We start from the raw sequence: 22,167 nt of genomic DNA, 5'->3' as shown, positions 1-22,167 counted from the left end.
GGTTAGGCACAAGGTGTGATTCTTGGGGGTGTCCTGTGCAAGGCTAAGAGCTGGACTTGATGATCCCTGGGGGTCCCTTCCAACTCAGAATATTCTGTGATTCTGTGATTACATTATACTCCATTATTAACCCCAAATCAGCCACTCTCCTGGCAGACAGAGGATGTATTTTACCCTTGCAAGATAATGAAAGAACTTACTTCCCAATATTACACAGTTTATGGACAGGGAGTTCATGGCCAAAATGCCTAAGTCATGCACTGTGTTTGAAAGAAGGTGGAAGCTGCCTCTTTTGGGACAGGATCCTGGGAACTGTGGTGCCTCTTCCCATAGCTTCATGGGTCTGAACTGGAGTGGGGTTTCAGCACCTTTTTTGTGCTTTTTATTGGCTTGGTCACAAAAGCCTTTATGTCTGTTGATTTGCACACTGTCAGGATGGAATCCAGTCATAAACATCATCTAAAAAGGGTGTTTTTTTTTTTTTTTGGCAAATCTCATTGTTTTTCGAATGCTTGATTTAGTTACCTGCAATGGGAGAAACACTGGAATTTTTCCTTATCAATACTGTCCTTAAAATTATTTATGTGCAGGCCAAAGGAGGCTGCAAAGGCCACATGTCCCTCTGTCAGAGTGGAATTTCCACAAAATTAAGGGACACACACAAGTCTGCTTCCACAGTTTATTAGTACAAACAATGCATACACAAGACTGTATATTTGTTTGAAGACTGCAATAGATTTCTAATTTAACAACTCTGTAACAAAATTTAACTAAATTTGACATTTATGAAAATATAAATCTCTGATTGGGTAGGTTCTCCCAACAATACAAAGTTTACATAAAAACATTCAATATGATCTATTAGTTGCAAACCAGTTAGGAAAAATCATTCAAGTCACTTAATATACTATATTGGCTTGTACATTGAACATTCACACACTACATTAAGTTCTAGTTTAGCATTCATTTCTTGGAAATTTGTGGTATGGAATTCTGATTTTAAAAATAAGATTATTCTGTTTAAATAATTTGAAAATATTTCCATGGGTATGCCATCTTTAAGATATGTAAGTAAGGGAAAATTTTCTTATGCTTTCAGATCTTGTCCAGTATATTTACTTAGGAAAATGTAAATTTTTTTACAGCATTTTTCATTATTTCACAATTTCTGCCTTGAAACTGGTAAAACTGTACAAAAGGCTCAGAGCAGTTTCTAAAGCAGAAAGTGAAGGTTGTATGCATGTGAGAGTAAGAAAAACCCATTACAAACTGGACTAAGAAGGGACCTGTTGACAGCCTTTACATTTAGTGGTATATTTCAGCAGGTACACAAACAGTCTCAGAGTGTTTGGTCATTTGATTGGTATTTATCATGGGAAAGAAGAGAAACAATACTAAGGCAAATGTTATAAGGACTAATACATGGCATGTTTGAAAACTACGAGGATTACTTTGGAGACAGAGGAGATACTTTAGACTTTCTTACAATAAAATGGACAGCAATATTTTAATATAAAGAAATTAATGTCTTTAAGTGTTCATCAGTAATGCTCCTTCTCTTTGAAAAGTTTTCATTACGACCTGTACTAATACACACTATGAAGACAAAACATTTCCCCAAACCAAAAATAAAACCCCAATCCCTATACTTCCTTTAGAACTCAGACTTTTATAATTTTTATCACAATACAGAAACCTGAAATCCCTGCATGCAATTTAAAAAAAAAAAGCTCTCATTGTGTTCATTGAGGTGAACAAATACTTGTTGCCTCACGTGCTGACATGTTAACAGCTGACTGGCACTTTTATTCCTTTCAGCCCAAAGATTAAACCCAATTAAAAAGAAAAATAAAAGTAGATATTTTTAAAATGATGATGGAATGTATCAAGTGTTCCAGGTTGGCAGGTGACATCTTGTCATTGCACCATCAAGCAGAAAAACACATTTTTGCAAGTGGGTATAAAATTGACTGTTAGCTATAGACCCATCTAGGTGACTTGGAATATAAAATAGTGGTCTAACTTCTCACCAATCACTTAGAGCTTTGGCTCTAGTTAAAACAGTCTGTCAACCACAGATAGAATCACCTAACTTCTGTAATAGCATAACAATTTTGATAGTATTGCTAGAAATTTTTAATCAAGGCCCTGGTGAAATCCTGGACTAAACCTTGTATTCCGAAATTAAAAAAAACCCTGCAGCCCATTTGCTTTACGTTTGCTTTTATGTTTACAGAAATGTAAGACAGGAAAAAACAGCTGGTCTGCCCTCTGCTGTTTCTATCTGTCTTCCAAGAAACGCACTGATTTTTACATGAATTCAGAAGACATATCTAAGCACTTGTACTACTCAGATAAGCTCGCCCAGATGGTTGCTCAGTTGTCAGATGCAAAACTGTGTCTGCAATCTATGGCTGAGCACACTTTCTCATAGCAGTAGCTGTGCCTTTTGGTTGGTGTTGCTTCACTCACCTCAGCCTCTGTAACTGTAATGGGGCTATCCCTTGCAAACACTTCTGTTGATTCCCTCCAAATGCAGTCTGCAGTCACTTTGAAACTATAATTGTGACACTTTGGCCTAATCACTTGTGTTGCGTTGTTGAAAATCTGACGGCTGTTTGAAGTAGCAATTTTGATTTTCAGTGCAGCATCAACTCGATCCACTACAGTGTAAGTACCTATACTTCCATCATCAAATCCAATAATAATGTTTAAATGTCTCTGTGAGAGTGCAAGAAAAGTGGGAGTTTTATAAAGAGAGCAGGCACCGATGTTTTTGCCATCTGCTAGCCTCATTACAATTAAACTAGAGACTGCACCATTGTCATCATCTTCCTCCCCACGACAACAAATGTACACCAGGTAGCGGCCGTCACGAGACAGCCTCTGCCGCCAGATGACACCTGGAGCGTGAACCACACGGAGTTTTCCACTGTGTAGATCAAGCACATTGATGTTCTCATCACCACGGGTTATAATTCCTAGCTTCCCGTTTGGAGATATTTCAAAGTCTTCCAATTTTTTTAAGAAATTGGTAGGCAATTGTACACGTCTGCAGATGACTTCCTCTGTTAGGCTCCAGATGTTCACACTTTCAGTAGATGTTATAAATACTATAATATCTGGGCAGTCTGGTATCAACTTAATATCCACAATGCTTGCACCATCATCACAGCAAAACTTCTTCGTTATACTGCCTGTCCAGAGACTCACTGCCAGAACTTTGTTCTTTGCCATTCCAACCACAAATGTATTTGCAGTTGTTATAAATGCATTCTGTAAGGCAACTAAAATATTGCAAACCCTATGTCCTGTAGCCAGTCGCCAAACTCTGGATGCATTTTGCTCACAGAGAGAGACTACAAACTGATCATTGTGAGTAATCATTAGCTCTGAGATTTTTTGTCCATTAATGCGAAAGATATTTTCACCGCTCACTGTGTGCCATACGTACTGGCTGCATTTGTCATCTGATGTAACCATTATCTCTCCAGATGAGGTCAGCACACAGTTTTCAACAATACCTTCATGCTTGAACACAGCTTCAATAAATCCAGTGCTGAAGTTCCACTTATGGACAGAATCTGATCCATCCAATGTGTATATTAATTCACCTCTGGCTGGTAACACCAGTCTTTGGATGGGTTTGCCAGATTTGTCAATATTGGACATAGCAGTTATGATGTCTATATCCCAGATAGAAAGGACACCACTGGTGGATAAGGATAGCAGCATGTTATGATGATTTGATTTAATTAGCCTGACTATAGTTCCTGAGATTTCCTGTAAGCTTGCCATACACTGTCCAGTATCTCTTCTCCAAACAAAAATGGCTGAGGTATTTTCCATTGAAGCAATTATACAGTTGCCATTTTTGGACAACACGGCAGATATAAAGCGCTCATTGTGTTTAGCTCTAAACTTTTCAGCCACCTTCCACACACGAGTGTCAAGAAGTTCAATGCTGAGAGCCTTACAAATTAAAATTGCACTTTGGTCTTCAGAAAGCTCTATGCTGACAACTTCACTGTCTTCTCTTCTGCAGTCAAAGTCATCTGTAAGCTGAGGCTTTGCAATTTCCTCCGTATTCCAAACAGAGAGGCTACCCTCACTGTCCACCATCACCATTTCTTGGGCTGTGTCTAAAATGAGAAGGAATTTCACAAATCCAGTTGAAAATTCAGAGGTCACAGTGGTCAGCTTCTCTCCACTGCCCAAGTGGAAAATGGTTGCGGTGTTCAAATACTGCCCACAGAATGCATAAACTCCATCTGGAGAGCACTGCACACAGGTCACTTCGTACCAGCAGTGGAACTGATAGAGAGGCCAACCGTAAAGCAGATCTATTACAGTAACATCTTTACTGGCCTCCAGCCAAGCAAGAGCATGGTTGACCGATAATGTAAATCCATTTATAAAACTGGAGTCCCCTGCAATTCCACAGTGTTTTGACCCCTTAATTTCCACCTCAGAAAGAAGACAGGAATTTATGTTATCATATACCAAAAGAGTGTTGTTTGTTGTAGCTACTACAAGATACTTTTCATCACTAGAAAGCTTCATCCCTAAGATAACAGATGGAGATGTTGTAATTTGCCTTAGTAGCTGGCGGGTTTCTACATCCCAAGTGCTAATGGAGCCATTTTCTAAAGCAGCAATAATTGTGCTGGGATTAAATGTAGGCAAAATCTCAGTGACATGCATGCAGCTGGATGACAGTGGCAGGCGCTCGGGGCTGTAAGTCACATCCATGGAGGAGTGCAAAGGGACGATAGAGCAGTACTTGGGTCCATCCTTGTCACATTCTAGGAGGAGATGTCTGAGTTTGGGCAATGAGCTTACTACTGGGAGAAGTCTCTGCTGCAATTCAGCTGAGAGTGAACCTGGGTATTTTACTACTTTGAACTTTATACTGCGGAGGGTACTGGCCAGAAATTTCAGCTCCTTTTCTTGAGAGTAAGTGTAAGCTAGTTCTATATCAGAAAGTGCTTTATCAAACTGCCCTATTCTAATCATGGTGTACAGCCAGCTGAAGTTCATGATCACTCCGTACAGAAGGTCATCAGTTCTTCCACATCTTGTTAAGTGATGAATAAGCTCTGTCATTTTTCTGTGATTAATAAAAAAGATATCAGGTTCCAATGGGTTACACTGAAAGACCCAAGGCTGATCTGGAGCCTGCCTGTCAAAAGCTGCCTGATCCATAGAGTGCTTTTCATCCTCGTTCAGGCCTCTACTGGAATGGTCAGGACAACCACTCAGATATTGATCATTGCTGTAAAAAGGTTTTCTTCGTCCACCTGACCAAACACCAAGGAAATACTCTGCCATGACTGTGTGCATTTCACGCAAGTCTTCTTCATTGTGCAGGTACAGTTTCTGGGCAATCAGTTGCAAGTGCCTATTTGCCCAAAGAAGCAGCGTTACATTTTTCACCTGTCGCTCTATTAAATATCCCTGTAAGCCCTCCTTAAGTCTTGCAATGTATATATATGGAATTCTCAATGGGTTACTTTCTCTGACTCTCTCATTCAGTTCATACATAACACTGTTGTCAAGGGCTAAAATATCCTCCAGTTCCATTTCACTCAGGCCAGATTTGGACATAGTGATGTAGCCAAGTGCTCTTGACAATAGTCTTGACCCACACTTGTTTTCCAGTGACCAAAACAACTGCTCTATGCTTTCATGGACAGTAACACAGAGGGAGGACTCATCCACATCCTTGTGAGATCTCCAGTGCCTGACCTCTCTGAAGGTTAAGTTCACAAACATAGGCAGTGTGCACTTGGAGAATGCCTCATTGACATAGATTTGTTGGCCTGATGTTACTTTTCTTTTAACTCGCAGCAGCTGATGTTTCAGTACTTGACTGCACATCTTTCTGTCCCTTGCAGTCAACTCAATGTAGTTGCTTTCTTCATGAATAAGGCACCTCAGTTTTTGCAGGATCCCATGCTTGTTTGGCAGTGTTGACAAAATTATCCGTACTGAACGTGGAAGGTGAATGGGAAGCCACCAGAGCTTTCTACCATCATCACTATCTGTTAGCTGTTCTAAAGCATCAAATATAATCACCAGTGGCCTGTGAAATGAAGACTCATTCAAGAGATTTATGAACAAGTCCCGAAGGTCATGAATCTTTTTTGGGTAACTTTGTACGAGGCAGCGATAGTTGACTGCTAGTTGTTCACAAATGCTTTGAAGTATATTCTTCAGATCTGTACTTGTTTCAGTAGATCCCAAAAATCTTATAACTACCACAGGGTCAGAATCTGGTCCCATCTCTTCTTGCAACCAGGAATAGGCCTAGAATACAGAGCTTAATTTAGTTTATATCTCAATGAAGCACAGTAACAGAGTTTATTAATAGTGATAGTCTACATATGAATAAACATTTAAAAATATTACTGGTTGAATAGAAATGCTCTCACTGGCAGAGTTCAAGGCGGGTGCACTGAATGAAATTCAAATCATGTATCATCTGTGTTTAGCACAAAAAGGCTTACATCAAAGGGGACATGACTAGAATGTATTCCATAAATCCCAGGGTACTCTTCACAAAATCTGAGTGTCACCTCTGAAAGTGTGTAGATAGAATCTCTTATAAATAGACTTCCTTAGACACTACACAATGTCATCCTTGGTCAGCCACACCAGCCTATTACCTAATCCTGTTTAGCATTGATTCTGACTGAGTAAAAAGACATGTCTCTAGAGGACACGGATCAGAGTACAGATCCCTGGCCCATGCAACTACACTTTGCCCTGGTGTACCTGTGACTTTTACTCTAAAACACTGCCACAAAAAAGAAAAGGTGTCTGTCTCCTGAAGTTTTCTTGGTTAGAGCACTCCAAGCTAGTGAGGAATGTTAACTTCTTTAAATCTTCCCAGTCTGTGCAGGCTAACACACTCAGTTCTACATCTCTTCACCTCACTTTATGTATTTTACACTATTTTAAAAGAAAAGCAGCACCAGAGTCTCTAGGCTGACTTATGTACTCAGATATGAAATGAGATCTTGAGTTGCAACTCCCAATTTCATATATGCAGCTAATGTGACTCCACAGGAAGTAGAGACAGGGATTTTAAACAGTATTGTTCATTTCTTCATTTCCTTCTGGCTGATATGGCTTTTTCCCAGCTCACTATGCTAAATTCTCTGACCACCCTGCCAGGATCTCAAAGTTGTGACTGTCATCTGCAGAATTAGGTCTGGTGATGCCAGCTTAGGCTTGTTCTGCATCTTGTCCTGCCTTGCACAAAGTGTTTCATTCATTTCCCTGTAGTACTCAGCTCAATGACTTAAACAGCATATTCGAGATAAGTAAGTATGGGTATTTTTGCAGCTTATTCCATATAGATTTGTAGCCAGTGTATTAGAATAATTCTGGAATAGTTTCTTATGAGAACATGAAATGGTATGACTTGGAAAGACGTACCGCAATTTGTGTTTAAGACTGAAATCAGAATAAGATGTTTAGATGGTTGTGGATTCATAGGGCCTCAGAGGAACAAGAAGGAAAGAGATCATTCTAAATTATGTTATTCAGAATATATTGTTTCCTATTAGATTTCTGAGAGCTTTAATAAACTATATTTGTTTTGGCTAAGCACATGATACAGATACGTTATAATTGAAAGGTAATATTTTTCTGCACATGTGTACAATAATATGCTGAATATACATGTTATTATTTTTATTTTCTGTATTGAGGGCTGATAGATCTGTTGAGAAAAGAAAGAATTAAGTTGGCCTTTACACACAGTAATGCTCTCAACATGACCTCAGGATGTAAGATACTTATTTACCTTCTTCGCTGCTTCAGCTAACAGAAGAGTCTTCCCTGTGCATGGTCCTCCATATATGATAAGAGGGTTAATGTGTCCTATTTTTCTAGGTAAAACATATTTGTGAACGATGTTTAATGCCTCACATCTATATTCATAAAAAGTGGAGTACGTTTTACATAGCGATGAGTGTTGAAGGACTTCATCATACAGCACGTCTGTCTCCGTGTCAAAATTCTGCTGCACTGTAGCTTGGATTATGTCAATCATGTCTTCATAGAACTGTTTGCCAAGTCCTTCAATGTAATGGCTCTCCACTTCTTGGGAGTAGCCCAGTTTCATGTCACAGTGGGTGACGGAGGTGTACACTCTCAGATTGGATGATGCGACAATGGTAGGAATGAATTCATCCCTGAGCTTGATCAGTTTCTCATGGGCTTCAGGATCTCGTAGGAACTTCCCAGCTTTATGGACCACGTCCATGTATTTTCCCATCTCTGGAATTTTAACGAAACGCTCAATGTTGGCAATTTTCCGGATGTAGCAAACACACTTCTTTAGGAAAGCTGGTGTTTGTTTACCCAAGGCAAAATCAAGTTCATCTTCAATAGCTGGGGATGAAAAGAGAACACAGAGTCTCTGTCAACTTTTCTTTATAAACAGTTCAAGAACATGCCCTACCCCCAACAGGCAGACTCGATTGCATTTGTTCTCCGTAAAAACAGAAAAAAACAAACACAGAGAATTTGCTGAGTGCTTTTGTATGGGTTTTAGTCTCAAGCAAGCACAACAAACCTTTTTTCCCCCCTTTAATTATATGAGAAATGCCAACAGAAATATATTTTCACGTTTGTGAAAAGGTTGACAGGACAGACAATAAATGAAAACATAGAAATTGTTAGTGTGAACCTTACCAGAGGAAAGATATCTCTTTGCCTGGCTGTGTTTCATTTTTCCTTTCTCATACAGCAATTTCACAGCAGTCTTAAAAATCTTCTTAATCTCTTCTGATATATCTTGCCATTTGTTCTCATTCATTGAATTTGAAGAAGATTCCATCTTTTAAAAATATCCATTGTTAAAAAGTAGGTGTAATACATACATATACAACTTCAGAAAGTAGAAGTCTAATATTCAAAGCCAAAAATAACATGGTAACAGAGAAACACATACACTAACAAAAATCAATAAAAGATAAATATTTCATACTGCAGATGATCATACTGTATTCCATTCTAGAATTTTAAGAGTTAGCTCCTTGGAGTATTTTCTAAATCCCTAGTGTAGGCAGCTAATGCAATATTTTTCAAGAATAAGGCAAATAACACCTTTATAGAAAGAGAATTTTGAGAACCAAGCCTGAAATATTAATAAAGTAGCAGCAATACTGCTAAAATTATTGCTCCTTTAATGAGATGTAATAATGATAAAAATTTAAACTTGGATCTCAAAACTGAAAATGGGGTTCCTGGTACCTATAATTAAGTGCCTTCTATTAGCTACCATATTTTAAAAATACAGGATTACATGTGACATTATGATCACTCATTCATTGCTATAGTAACACTAATCTTAACTGTCATCAGAGAGGAACTCTAATATAAATTCACTAATCCTTTCAGATGGTATCTTGAAAATGCCATGCTGGTGCTTTCTCTAAAGCAGCTATGTTTCATTTACTGCTGGTGAAATATTTCAGGGGTCTCCAGTTTTCTTGGAGTGTGGAATCTCCAGAATAAATTCCCTAGCAACTCTTTCTTGACAGAGCTGAGTATTTTTTAATACTTTCTATAAGTTTATGAGATGTAACTCTGTGTTACATCTTTAAGTTATGTTACATCTATGTTACAGCTTTAAGTTATGAACATCTTTTTTTAAATTAAGTTATGAATATTAAGTAATTTAAGTTATGGACATATTTTCATTTAGTCCCATGTTAGTCAGTAGCTTCAGGAAAAGTACAAAGATTTAAGAACAAAAACCCCTAATAATATAATATGGCACTCAAAATGAAGTGAAAACTCTTTTAAGGATTTAATTTTTTATACAATAAAATATGTCCTTAGGTATATACTGGATGTGTAGGAGGGTAGAACTGAGCCCTGAGAAATAGAAATAGATAGTTTTTATAATCAGCAATTAAAAACAAATGCCTGCTTTAAAAATTATAATTAACAGTGTTGAAAAAAATCTTATAATGCAGTTGATAAGTTAAAAGTATGACACCTGACTGAGGACAGTGCTAAGTACTTGTTTGACAGGTTTTCTTCTATGGGGATAGAAGGGAAAATGTGTATTTCCTCTGCAAGTCCTGTTCATCGAAATCTAGAATATGCACAGTAAAAAGCAGAAGAGCCTGAGTTCTCCATGTTACAACATCAGGGAAGAGACATCTGTCCCACCAGCCCTAACAGGGCACAGATGACCCAAGCTGGCTTGCTCTAGCCATCAGAGAGCACATCCATGCAGGAGTTGTGCTCCTTGGTGTTTTGCAGTTTCCCCGTGTACAGGAAAGGAGCACCACAGCAGCAGTTGTAGCAGTTGTTCAGGCGTGGACGGGGCTGTAGAACCTAATTCAAAGACAACAGCAAGTGCCTGGCCTTGGGGACTGCCTGCCACTGTAAAGGATTGAGAAAAATTTCATGAGCAGGAGACTGTGACTTACTGTATTCTGGTAGTTCTTCAGCATTTCTGATTTTGGTCTGAGGTAATATGTTGGTGGCACTGCGTTCTCATCCCTGCAGTACCACTCTTCTAAAATCCTTGTCTCTAGCTTGGCCTCTACAGCAGCATCCAGGATCATTTCAAATTCTGCTGACTCAACTTCCCCTGGTATTCGGATGTTCCCATACTTCTCTCCCAATAGGCCCTATGTAGTTACAGAAAAGCAGGGATTAAATTTTTCTTTTTTATTATGCAAAAAGCATCCTTGGGATCTGAATTTCCTAAAAGTAAGTCTGGTAATGACTTTGAAATTACTAGGAAGGGAAACAGATACTGGGTGACAGGAATTCCTGTTAAGGGTACTGTACTGAGCTATATTTTACTATGATGACTTTGAAAATTTCAAGTTGATGCATTGTCTCTCATGGTACTCACTAGTAGTAAAAATACTACTAGTATTTTTAGTACTACAAAGAAGGCATTCAACAGAAATAATTAAAAAATACCCAATATACTTAGCACGGAATTGACTCATGTATTATTGAGTTTCATCAGTCACAGGTTGAGATTATCCTCACATGCAAAAGCAAATTGACATTGTGGCTTATACCAGCAAGGATCAGTGTTGCAGAACCCCGAGCTGCATTTCTGTTTTCTATTCTTGTTGTCTTTGCCCCAGTAGCTGTCCACTGAATGATCAGTGGGGCAAGGAAGAAGCAACTACTGAGTAGAAATTGATCAAACCCAATTTTAGTACTGCTGCATAAAGGTAAAGGTTTGTGGAAGTCAGTTCTTAAACTGGTGCACAGGAGACATTTTCCTTAAAAAATGAGGATTATAATACTGGTTGTCATGCTCTAAATATACTCTTTTAAAATAAATTTATTTCTGTATTTTACTGTTTGCAAATATTTTGTAAAAATATGATTGTAATGTCCTACAACTTCATAGACAATAGTATTATAAGAAATTAATGCAATCTTTTGACATTTTTTTCAAATTTGTGACCATCAGATCAATTCTGCATTAAAGACTTGGCCCACAGAAATCAGTTAGAATTCTTACTTAATTTAAAATATGATTTTAAAAAATTCTTTCCTCATTTTAAATGTATTCAGCAAAAATCTCGTGTTAAGGAGAAGGAGTACTTAATGTGGAGAGGAACCAACAGTATCATAATCCTGATTTGAATCAGAAAGATGTCTTGGAAAAGTAATGCTAATGCAAATATAGTAGTGCCCTAAAAATGTAAGTGAGCATGTTTGTAAATAATATCTAAATATTCATTATTTTTAAACCACTTGTCATAATGAGAAGCTGTTTTAAACTCTTCCAGCAGAAGAACACCCTGAAAATCAATAACTGATGAGGATAAGTCTGCTTCACTGATTATAAAAGCAGGAAGCAGCAGGACACTTTGCTGAAGCCAGTTATGCTGGCACACAGCACTCCAGTGGCTCACCATGGCAGATGCTGCAGCCCCAGAGCAGGCATCAGAGCAGTGCACCAACACCTCCTAATCCTTCCAGGGAAAACCAGTCAGCTCAGACCACACCTGGCATTGTGCAAACTGACCTGGCGGATTTCTGCCTGGAGCAGACCAGGGGGAAGTCACGAACCACCTTGCTGGCTCTGATGGCAATCACTTGGCACCCTCCAAAAAGGAGCACTGCCAAAGAGCTGGCGGACAGGAACAAGTCAGTGTCTGCCACTGCTCAGGAGGAGCAAAGGAATGTAGGAATTGTGATAGTTCATACAGCCCAGGATCCAGTTTCTGACAAGTCACAGCAACCAAATCCTTCAAGAAGCTTCTCCAGTAGAGAGGCTTTGGGGGAAAGTTGAGTTTGCCTGGCTGCCATTCAGATCCCACTGTGGCTCCATTCAGGGCACACATCAAGGAGTCACGAGAACAGAATGAATGTGTTCAGCAACTAGAATTATATAATAATTAATTTAATGAAATAGAATGATCCAGTATTTCTATAATCTAAATTTATTTTTGAGTTGTGATCATTCCAGCTAGTAGCTCCCTTCAGAGAGAGCTATGTTGCTTCAAATAATGAGATGGATGGGGAAAATTTCAAAGCTTTTACTGTTCAGATCTATTCATAGAGCCCTGTAATTTTGGAACTCTGAAGCTGCAGAGGTTAAACAAAATATAGTATTATTTTCCTTCTTCATTCAAGTGAGGTTAATAACTTATATCATGGTGAATTGGAAAGCCTCTTCACATTCAGGTTGACATAGAAATCTCATAAATTTCTCTCAGAGGAGCTTTTACCTTGTTTAGAAATTATTACTTAGAATTCATTAGGCTCCACTTTTTCTAAATGTAAGTCCAGTGGATTCAATAGACAGTTCCCTCAGCAAAGATCAATAACTGGGCCCTTCATTAACAATACTAAAATGTCAACATTATTATGTCTGATTTTAATGCACTGCATTTAAACAACTAAATTTGTTTTGGAATTATTCTGTGTACTTTTCTGCTTCTCTGGTACAGGTTATGCTGTTCTCTCTTCACTGTACTATAGTTAAATAATGACTGGTTTTACTTTAAAATGAAAAGACAAGACTTTTTTTATACCTCTCATCTGTCATTTCAAAAGACATTATGTAAATAATCTTGTATTAGGGATTATCCTCATGACTACTTGAGCAAAACACAATAAAAAAGAACTTTGACATGATCCAGCAAACCCAGCAAACTAAATACAGTGCTGAGCAGGTGTATCATTTAGAGCAGGGTCATCCCAGGCACTGCACTGCAGCTGTGCTCCACAGAAGTTACCTGAGGTTCTGGTATTAATACCTGACTCAGTGTGATCATTTGAAGAATATTCTGGTAGAAAATTTTATGAGGTAGAAAACTCTTAATGGAGTCACTCCTGTGTTTTCTGGTAACTTCAGACCAGCCTCAACCAGCCTCAGCCCAGTTTTACTGGCCCTTTAATGGAGGCATTGAAACAAAACCGTGTTTTACTGGAGAGTACAGAAGTGACTAGCACTGGTTTTCTGAAGGTCTGTGGTATCACAGCCCAGCCTGGGAGCAGGAGGCATGCTGAGTAAGTGCAGCTGTTTTCTACTGAGAAACTAATGCTCAAATGCTGGGTTACACTACATAAACACACCAGGCTCCTGGGGAACAGCTCTTCACCCAAATGCACCTTCTCTAGATGCACTGCATGGTTTCCATTAGCAGTGGCACTAGTAAATAATAAAAAAAAAGACTAAGGGCTACAAACAAATTATATGTATTTATTGTAATTTTAATCCACTATTTGTTTCTAAGGCTGCATGACAGCCTTAGGATGGGTGCATTTGCAGGCACAGGCTGGGAACACTGCACCTTTCCATGTTAGAGGCAAGGCTTGGAAGGACCTCCTTCCCTTCACTCTTTTGGTGTCATTCTGGTTAAATTCCTATATATCTGTATAAATGTAATATATCAGGGTACCACAAAGCCACCCCAACCTTAGAGGCCTCAATGAGAAGCTCTGAACTGCAATTTTCCTTCAGGAGCTTCAGTGTCTGAACTGCATCTGTGCCAGAGGCTTGCAGCAGCCTCTGGAAATATCTGCCCCATCTCCATTTCCCTATACATTCAAGTAAATATAGATTTCTTCTTAGAAAAATGAAGAAAAATTAAGCAACAGGATTGAAAGTAAACAGAATTTCTCACAATCTTCAAGTTGTTTCATACTTAGTGTATAAACAAGAATTACCACTATTTCAGATCCTTTTGAGATATATTATAGTACTCAACAGTAAGAACCCAAAACTTCAATTTGTGATAACAACATTGCAGCATTTTGATGATTATTATAGGGAATTATTTTTAAAGGGAACAGTAATGTTTATGCTGTGTTCACTATCAATAGACAGTTTTATATGCAGGCTCGTGAACCAAAATCTCCCACCTGATGAGTCATTTTCCTCTAATAGTAAAACAACAAATTAAAACTCATGTGATTGAAGGTGGTTGAACTGCATAAAACGACCAGGCTGACAAATGTATAAAACCCTCAGCAACCATTTGTGTCTAACAAAACTTTACAGAATTAGCACAGAGCAGCCTCAGCAACAGCCTTGTTAGATGTCACAGGATCACAGAATGGGTTTGGTTGGGAGGGACCTCAAAGATGATCTACTGCCACGTCCCCAGCCTTGGGCAGGGACACCTTCCAACAGACAAGGCTGCTCAGAGCAGCATCCACTGTTGTTCCCATCAGGAGTGCTTTGTTGAGGCTGAAATCACAATTAAATGAAGGTTAAAAAACTACTGTCTGTACAATGGGAAGTATTTTTCATTCTAATATTCTTGGTGTAGAAGGAGATTGAAATTATAGGTGCAGTCATAATAATGACCAAAAGGAGGACACAAAGAAGATTTAGATTTGATTTTGAGGTATGAGGGATTCACATGGCATGTCGTATGATTAGTTCAGACATCATCACTAAAATATTAATGAATTCTGATGCCATACGTTATCTTAAAGCAGAACAAGCTGAAATTTTAGATATATTTAATTCCAGCTAAGATATTTGGTGGTAATTTTAATAAAAAAAACAACTGTCAAATAACAGCAAATTGTATTAATAACTGATTGGTTTAATTAATCTTTTTTTACAAAATTATATATTGACATCTGCAAATGAAGCCATTTGAGAAGTCAGATTAGTAATGTTTTATGGACTGGTTTCAGGTACTTGACAGCTTAAGAGCAACACTTTTTTTTGGCCATTTTGCCAACAGAGATCTGATCCAATGACCTTTTGCTGAGTTACTTGGAACCAGTCCTTTGTCTTGGTCTTTGTGAAGATGTGACACTGAAGTGCATACCTATGGCCTCTCTGTCTGTTCTCAGAGCAGTCCTGGATTGCCAGCTTTTTGAAGCAAAGGCATTCAAGAAATTATCTTTGAAGGAATCAAATCAAATCTAACCACAGCTAATTTTTAAACTTAATATATTTCCTTGTGTACAGGACTAAGCACTCCTTAAACAATCTGGTTTTGCAAGATCCACGAGAAATTACAAGTACCACTGTCCCCATGCAACACAGGCATTAAGTGGAGGAAATTACGGCTAGGCTGGGACCCAGAGCTGGGACAGGTATGCAATGGTCAGTCATAACCACAATAGTGGCAGCTACGTTTTCCTAATTCTCAGCTCGGTCCTTCTTACAGAAACTGCTCACTAATGAAGGAGGAAAGCCCTGACCCCTTGTGATGACATCCTGACTGACTCACATTTCAGCCTGCTCAATTAATACAAGCTTAGACTAAGATATATTATTCAAAGAGGAACAGCTCTACTAGGAGAATGAGTATCTCACATTATTGAAGAGGCACTCAATGCTTCACGCTGCGGGCTGAGATTTGGAGGGATTTAAGAGATTTAAAACACCATGGTGGGTATTAAATTCATCTGTTGTCAGGGGTTGGGAAAGGCTGGTTTTACTGATGTCCCAGAGGTGTCCTTCTACCATTCCCAGGAGAGCTGTGGATTGCAGTCCACAGCTATGCCTTCCATGCTATGCCTCAGCAGGAAGCCTCACACAGAAATTTGGTGTAGCTTGTGGGCAACCACCTGGAGCAAGGCATGAAATAAGAAAGCACATCCATGGTGAAAAAGCCTAGTTTCAAAATGTCCCCTGAAGTGGAAGAAGGACAGGTCTGTGGTCACCAGGTATAAACCCCATTCAGGCCTCAGAGCGTGAATGATGGGGTCACAGTCACACATCAAAACCCTGCTACTGCAGCTCCTTTCTGTGCAAGCAATCTCATAGCACTGAACATTAGCAACTGAATATTAATTGCAACAGAAATGTGAATGTTATCTTTCCACAGTTTACATGACTAACAAGGGCTACAAAGTCCTCTGGATCCCTCTCTCCCCTAGGTCACTTACTATTCATTGCCTTCTGTTTATCCTGGGGTTAGAGACCTAACTCCCTCAGCCTTTGCTTCTGGGCTTCCTCCCTTTTGTAGCAAAACTTCTTTTATGAAATAAAACCTTTCTTTCCTCTTTAAAGCCATACATTTCAGTCAAATAGCCATTTTTTCTCAAACAAATATGTTTTTTTCTCTACTGCTTACTGGGATGTTCACACACACGTTAGCTGGTAAAATGTATGTTACTATGCAGTGGATCAGGCTTCTTTAGACAAAAGAGACACATAAAGAAAAAAAGTAAGTGAAATATTGACATTTATATTCGGCATCAGGCTTAAAAGACCTCAGATTTAATCAAAATATTTTTTCTAAAAAGCATACTCACTGTAATCAGATTACAGTACCCCTCAATTTCTTTCAGTTGCTATATTTGTATGTATGGAGACAGAATCACTTCAGCATCACTACAAGAGATGCTCCATTGTTTTAAAATCTTACTTTTTACATGCATGCTGTCTACATTCCATGTCTTGTCCTTCATATTGAATTTGGAGGTGGTCAGACAGCACGTTTGCACCGGCAAACCTGCCCAGGAAGCCATTCAAGTTAAGGAAGGCACACAGAACTGTAACATGTCAGCATGTTTACCCTCCTTGTCTGCAAAAATGTGGGATTAGCCAATATAACCAAATATACAGTAAACCACATCTAGAAAATCTGAAACAAATGGTCAGCATACCAGTTTTTAAGGGCCTTTTATTTAACATCCCATCCTCGGAAATTTAGTACAACTATAGCTCTTTCTGGTTTCTTGCAGGTTTATGATAACTATGTTATAACAGTATCCTGTAGAAATCACTTATGTGATATAAAATGTGCAGGTCCAGCCAGACATATTTTTGGGGAAAAAAAAAGAAAAAATAACAGGATTAGCTGGGTCTTTGCCTGCCAGGCCTTGAAACCAAGAATTTACTACCAAAATACAAAAAAGAATGTCCTATTTTATTATTTTTTTATAACTTAAGGGAACAATAGCCAACTTATTTAAAATTCAAAGCAGAAATGCTAATGGCTAAACAATAGTGAATCATCAGATCTAAAGCCAGAAAAGTATGTTTACTTCAATTTATCTCAATGGAATGTACATGTTAATTGCTTGTTAGGGCAAACTCCAAGCTGTTGTACCAGAAACTGAAACCAAGGTGAAGAAAGCTGTAATATTATGCTTAAACAAAGCCAATTTTTAGGAAGCTGGAGTTCCAGAGTAGCTGGTGCCCAGGAGATGTCCTGAAAATAACTGCCTCTACTCCTTTTTATTGTACTTCTAGCTGCAATGAGGTACAGTGTAAAGACCTCATGACAGAAACATAGGGAAAACGTCCTCCAAATAAATAAATACATTTGATGGCTCTTCTTGCCTATCAAAGGTAGAAAGTTATGTTGCACTGGTATTAAGTCTCCCAAAAATACTACCACTAGAAATTAAAAATATGAAAAAACCACAAAAATGTCATAGTCTGATTTCTGGGATGTACAGGTCAAAGTGTCTTTCAGAGCAGCATTTTTCTTCTCTGCCAAGAGCTGTAAGGCAGTGCAGCTAATCAGACAGAATATTAGAGCTGCTGCAGATCTCTTAAATCCTCTTTCCTTCTTTTACTACATCTCAGTATGGAAACTTTTAAGTTCCTGATACTTTTTGCCACTGACTCAGACTGTTTATCCATAAAATGAGGCTAGTGATAGCTTGCAAAATAAGCCTTTTATTTTGAGTATTTCTATTTTGATATGCAAAGGATGTGTATTTATGTATCAGCAGTGATGGAACTGTTATTTTACACTGTTTGTCCTTTTTAGTTTTTAAGGGAAAAATGATACCATAGGCAGTATCAAACATTTTCATTTGCTTTTTCATTTCATTTGCTTCAACCTATGGAGATAGGTTGAAGCTGTGAATAAATAAAATTAATTTTAGAACTTCAGCTGACTGGAGAAAACACAAGAAATACAATTTTTAATTGAAGTTGCTGAAGTGAATAGGAAACTGAAGGCATAATAAAGACGTTTCTGTACTGAGAATTGTTTTTCCACCTGCCCGGATATATATTTATGTTCCCTGGCTTGAGAAATATTGCAGTGTGTTATTTCACAGAACCTTGCCCTAATTTCTGTTTTCCCTTTTTCCCTGGAGGCACTGCAGGAGCACCCTGAGGGGGGACTATATGAGTATCAGAAATTCAAGACAGGTCTTGGTTTCAGTTTCATGAGAAACAAAAAGGATTGTTGAACTACCTTGTAAGAAAACTGACTGCAATTGCGACTGGAAGGATGAGGTGCAAGTGCTGAAGCGTTTTGCTGTGAGTACAGTTCCTGACATAAAAGGTGTAGAAAAGAAGAAAATGATGGTGAAGTTTCTTGATGCTTGACCTGTCTTTCAGAAAACTAGAGTGGCAAAACTTGGCTGTAAATGAGCCAATTCCCTCAACTCTGAACTTCACCCACAGTGCCATATTTTTAAATCTCAAAGCTTTCCCTAGTGGTGGGGATGAAATAAGGATGAGTAATTTCTCAGGACATAGTGTGTAGGAGCTACCAGTCTATCATACAGAGTGAACGTGCTTCCTCAGAAGAAATTCATGACCTACTTCCTTGATACAGTCTGCTTCATCAGAACTCTCTCCTGGCTGAGAAAGTATCTATGGTCTTTCTCCACAATCTCCCTGTCTTCTACAGGATCATGCAGCACCAAATTCATTTTGCTGCCTTTTCCTTCTCTACTTATTATTGCTGGGTCTTTGATCAGCCTGAGCATAGATGCAGGTGAGAAAATCAGTAAAAAAAATTATAATTAGGGAAGAGGTCAGTGACTAAAGATAGCATAGAGGAAGAACTGGAGATTTTGCCTACCTCTGCCTTAAGATCTGAGGTGCTCACTCACTCTGATTCTCCTCCAAACAAATGTGTTATTCTCACTTTGCTATATTTTTGAAATTGCATGGGACATTTCTTGACAGGCATGTACATTTTCCTTTCAAATAAAGCTCAGGACTTTGCAGGTAATTCCTACCACAGTCCAGATTTCTGTCAACTCTCTGACAGGTCCTGTAACACTTGACAAGAGTGGAACTGGGTAGAAAAACAAATCAAAAGGGTTTGGTTTACTAAAAGACTGGTGCACATAGCCCAGACTGAAGTCAATAACCTTGTCTGTGGAAATCACAGAGAATGGGGAATGCACCTTTGTTGGAAACAGTAAGGAGATCAATATTGTCTTTTTGAGGAAGGCACAGTGGTGTAACCTTCCTTGCTTTGTAAAATAATCACAAACTCATCTAAGCCAGAAAGAATTGTGATTTGAAACCCTGTCTTGCATCTCACAGGCAAAGAGCGGCTAACAGGGAAATGGAAAAGCTTCTCCTCCTACTGCTGTTTAATGTGCCCTCCTGAGTACCCAGGGACACAGATATCATGGAGTCAGAAAGGGGGAAGATGCTCTGAGCCCATCAGTGTAGTCCTTGGGAGGGCAGGGCACTGGCTTCTGGGCCCCAAACCCTGGAGTCAAAAGCTGGCACTCTTCCACATTCTCACTGCCCTCTTTGGAATACTTTGTATGCAAGAAGGGGTTGTATCTTTTATTCTCTATGAAATATGCTCTTTCTTTGATTTATCAAAAAGGTGGTTTAGTTTCTGCATTCCCATTTTGGAATGGTATTTATTATTAAACAGTGAGGCAAAGAGCTTACATCGAGCTAAAAATGAAATAGTGCCTTTCTATTGGGATACCTTAATGACTTTTCTAACACTAATTTTTACATAGTAGCTTATTTGACTTACAATTAATGGTAAGCATACAAACACTGAATGTTAAGTACTGCTCTGCAGGTAATGGGTCAGATCATTAGCCAAAAGTTTAAAAATTCTGCAGCAGATGTCCAAGGAAATGAAAAAAAACAGCAAAAGTACATAAATGCCACTCACCTGAATGAAACCACTGTCTTGCCTGTGCCATGCACTTGTGTGACTGAGAGGCAGAGGATACAGACAGCCAAAGCACGTGGCCAGATGGTGAACTGTGTTTCCAGCCATGAGCAGCACTGGTGTACTAAAGCATTTTAAAACTGTTTCAAGCATTAAAGTAATTTCTGCACTATGCAAAAGAGCTAACAAGAAAAGAACATGTAATTTACTCACAATAATTGCAGTCTCCCTGGTTTTCTAAGCAAATACTCTGTGCTTCATTTTTTCAAGGTGGAATGATATAAAAAGTTACTCTGTGAGTAACATGTGTTAGCTGATAAAATGTATGTTACTATGCAGTGGATCAGACTTCTTTAGACAAAAGAGACCCATAAAGAAAAAAAGTGAAATATTGACATTTATATTTAGCACCAGGCTTAAAAGACCTCAGATTTAATTTAATATATGCTAGGTACTAGCAGCACTATTAATATCTCTCTTTGAACTTACCAGCTGCCTGCTAAATATTGTAAAGTATGCTGTTTCCTTACACAGAAATAGCATTACAAGGTTTAGAATCCCCTCCATCTCTCTCATTTCTGCAGAATATCTGATGCTGGATTTTTGACCTACAGATTCATTTGCAGGGCAGATCATTACATTTAACTGATTACAGTACTACCTCAGAAGATGGTTTGTCAAAGTTCTTGAGGGTCATGAGAAAATAAATTGCATAAATCTCACGCAGCCTATTTCTCCCTCTACACATTACATAGAATGATGGAAATATGACTTCATGTTAATTGTATTCTGCCTAATGTGGTCATTCATATTAAATATAATACTTAACCTTTCTGGAACGCAGCACCAGAAATTGTATTTATATCAAGAAAAGGAAGTACAGTGGCTTAGTAGAAAATATGTGCAGTCTTCTGACTGAAAATGCAAGTTATTTTTAGACTACATAAAAACCCATGCAGTTTCTGTGTTACATGGAAAAGCTGTCTGATCAATCTTGTACCTGTTTCCAATGGGCCAAGTATAAAAAATGGTAAAGTATTTAAGATTTAGAGAATCAGAGATGATTCACGGGAAAATACATTCCCATCCCTAAAGCAGATGAAGGAATTCACTTAAAATAGCTTAATCATGTAATACCACCTCAGGCTTGATTTTACTTTCTGTGTGTATGTGTTGTTCAGAGCCAAACTATGGGGAAAGGGGTAGATATGCTTTGCCTTTTAGTCTGGAGGCTGTGAAAGAACAGCAAAGTTTGCTGGGGCGAAAGTTGCATATTTTGTCTTTAAAACTGATCACTTTGTTTTGAAGGGTTTCAAAATACACAAAGCTCTACTTGGATTATTTACAGAAGAACCTCTCCTGTTGGCCAAGTCCATCTAAAGCAGGATTAATACTGCAGACATGTACTTTACTCCAGATCAATGCCAAGAAGTCCTATGGAGCCATTCCTGATATGACCCCAAATCCACTTATATTAGAAGGAGTTCTTGCTTGGATGGTTTTAAAATCAGATACAGAGTGAGAAGAAAAGTAATAATTTGGTATTTCTTTCTTGGAATTTACTTTACTGGAAGAAGTGGACTGTTCTGCCATGTCTGGCTCCACGTATTTATCCTCGTTCACTTAAAAACAAACACATAAAAATAAATAGAGCTGTGTCCTGGGGGAAAATTAAATACTGAAATGCCCAAGCACAGAAAACTTGTGCTGAATTCCCCAAAAGCACTGGGTCCTTAGCAAACCCCCTGAACTGGATGTTTTACTATAGATACATTTGACTGACTTTTGCCTCCCTAACTTGAAGTGTGTGGAGAATTTCCCAGGAAAGCAAAAGCAAAAT

General features: G+C 38.4%; 1 protein-coding gene across 1 annotated transcript in view; it reads right to left on the bottom strand.

Annotated features, from left to right (window-relative positions):
• Window positions 1–665: 665 nt before the first annotated feature.
• NWD2 (NACHT and WD repeat domain containing 2) overlaps window positions 666–22,167 on the bottom strand; it is a 30,567-nt gene continuing 9,065 nt past the window's right edge. The window contains exons 3-6 of the mRNA XM_059471188.1: window positions 10,458–10,661; window positions 8,707–8,851; window positions 7,814–8,403; window positions 666–6,309 (exon numbers count right to left, since the gene is read on the bottom strand). Coding sequence (XP_059327171.1) covers window positions 2,377–6,309; window positions 7,814–8,403; window positions 8,707–8,851; window positions 10,458–10,661 — 4,872 coding nt within the window. The 3' untranslated portion in view covers window positions 666–2,376. The remainder of the gene's footprint in view (window positions 6,310–7,813; window positions 8,404–8,706; window positions 8,852–10,457; window positions 10,662–22,167) is intronic.

This window comes from Ammospiza nelsoni, chromosome 4, assembly GCF_027579445.1.
Source record: "Ammospiza nelsoni isolate bAmmNel1 chromosome 4, bAmmNel1.pri, whole genome shotgun sequence".
Taxonomy (NCBI): domain Eukaryota; kingdom Metazoa; phylum Chordata; class Aves; order Passeriformes; family Passerellidae; genus Ammospiza; species Ammospiza nelsoni.
Note: the sequence above shows the minus strand (reverse complement) of the source record. Positions and strands in the feature narration are given on the sequence as shown.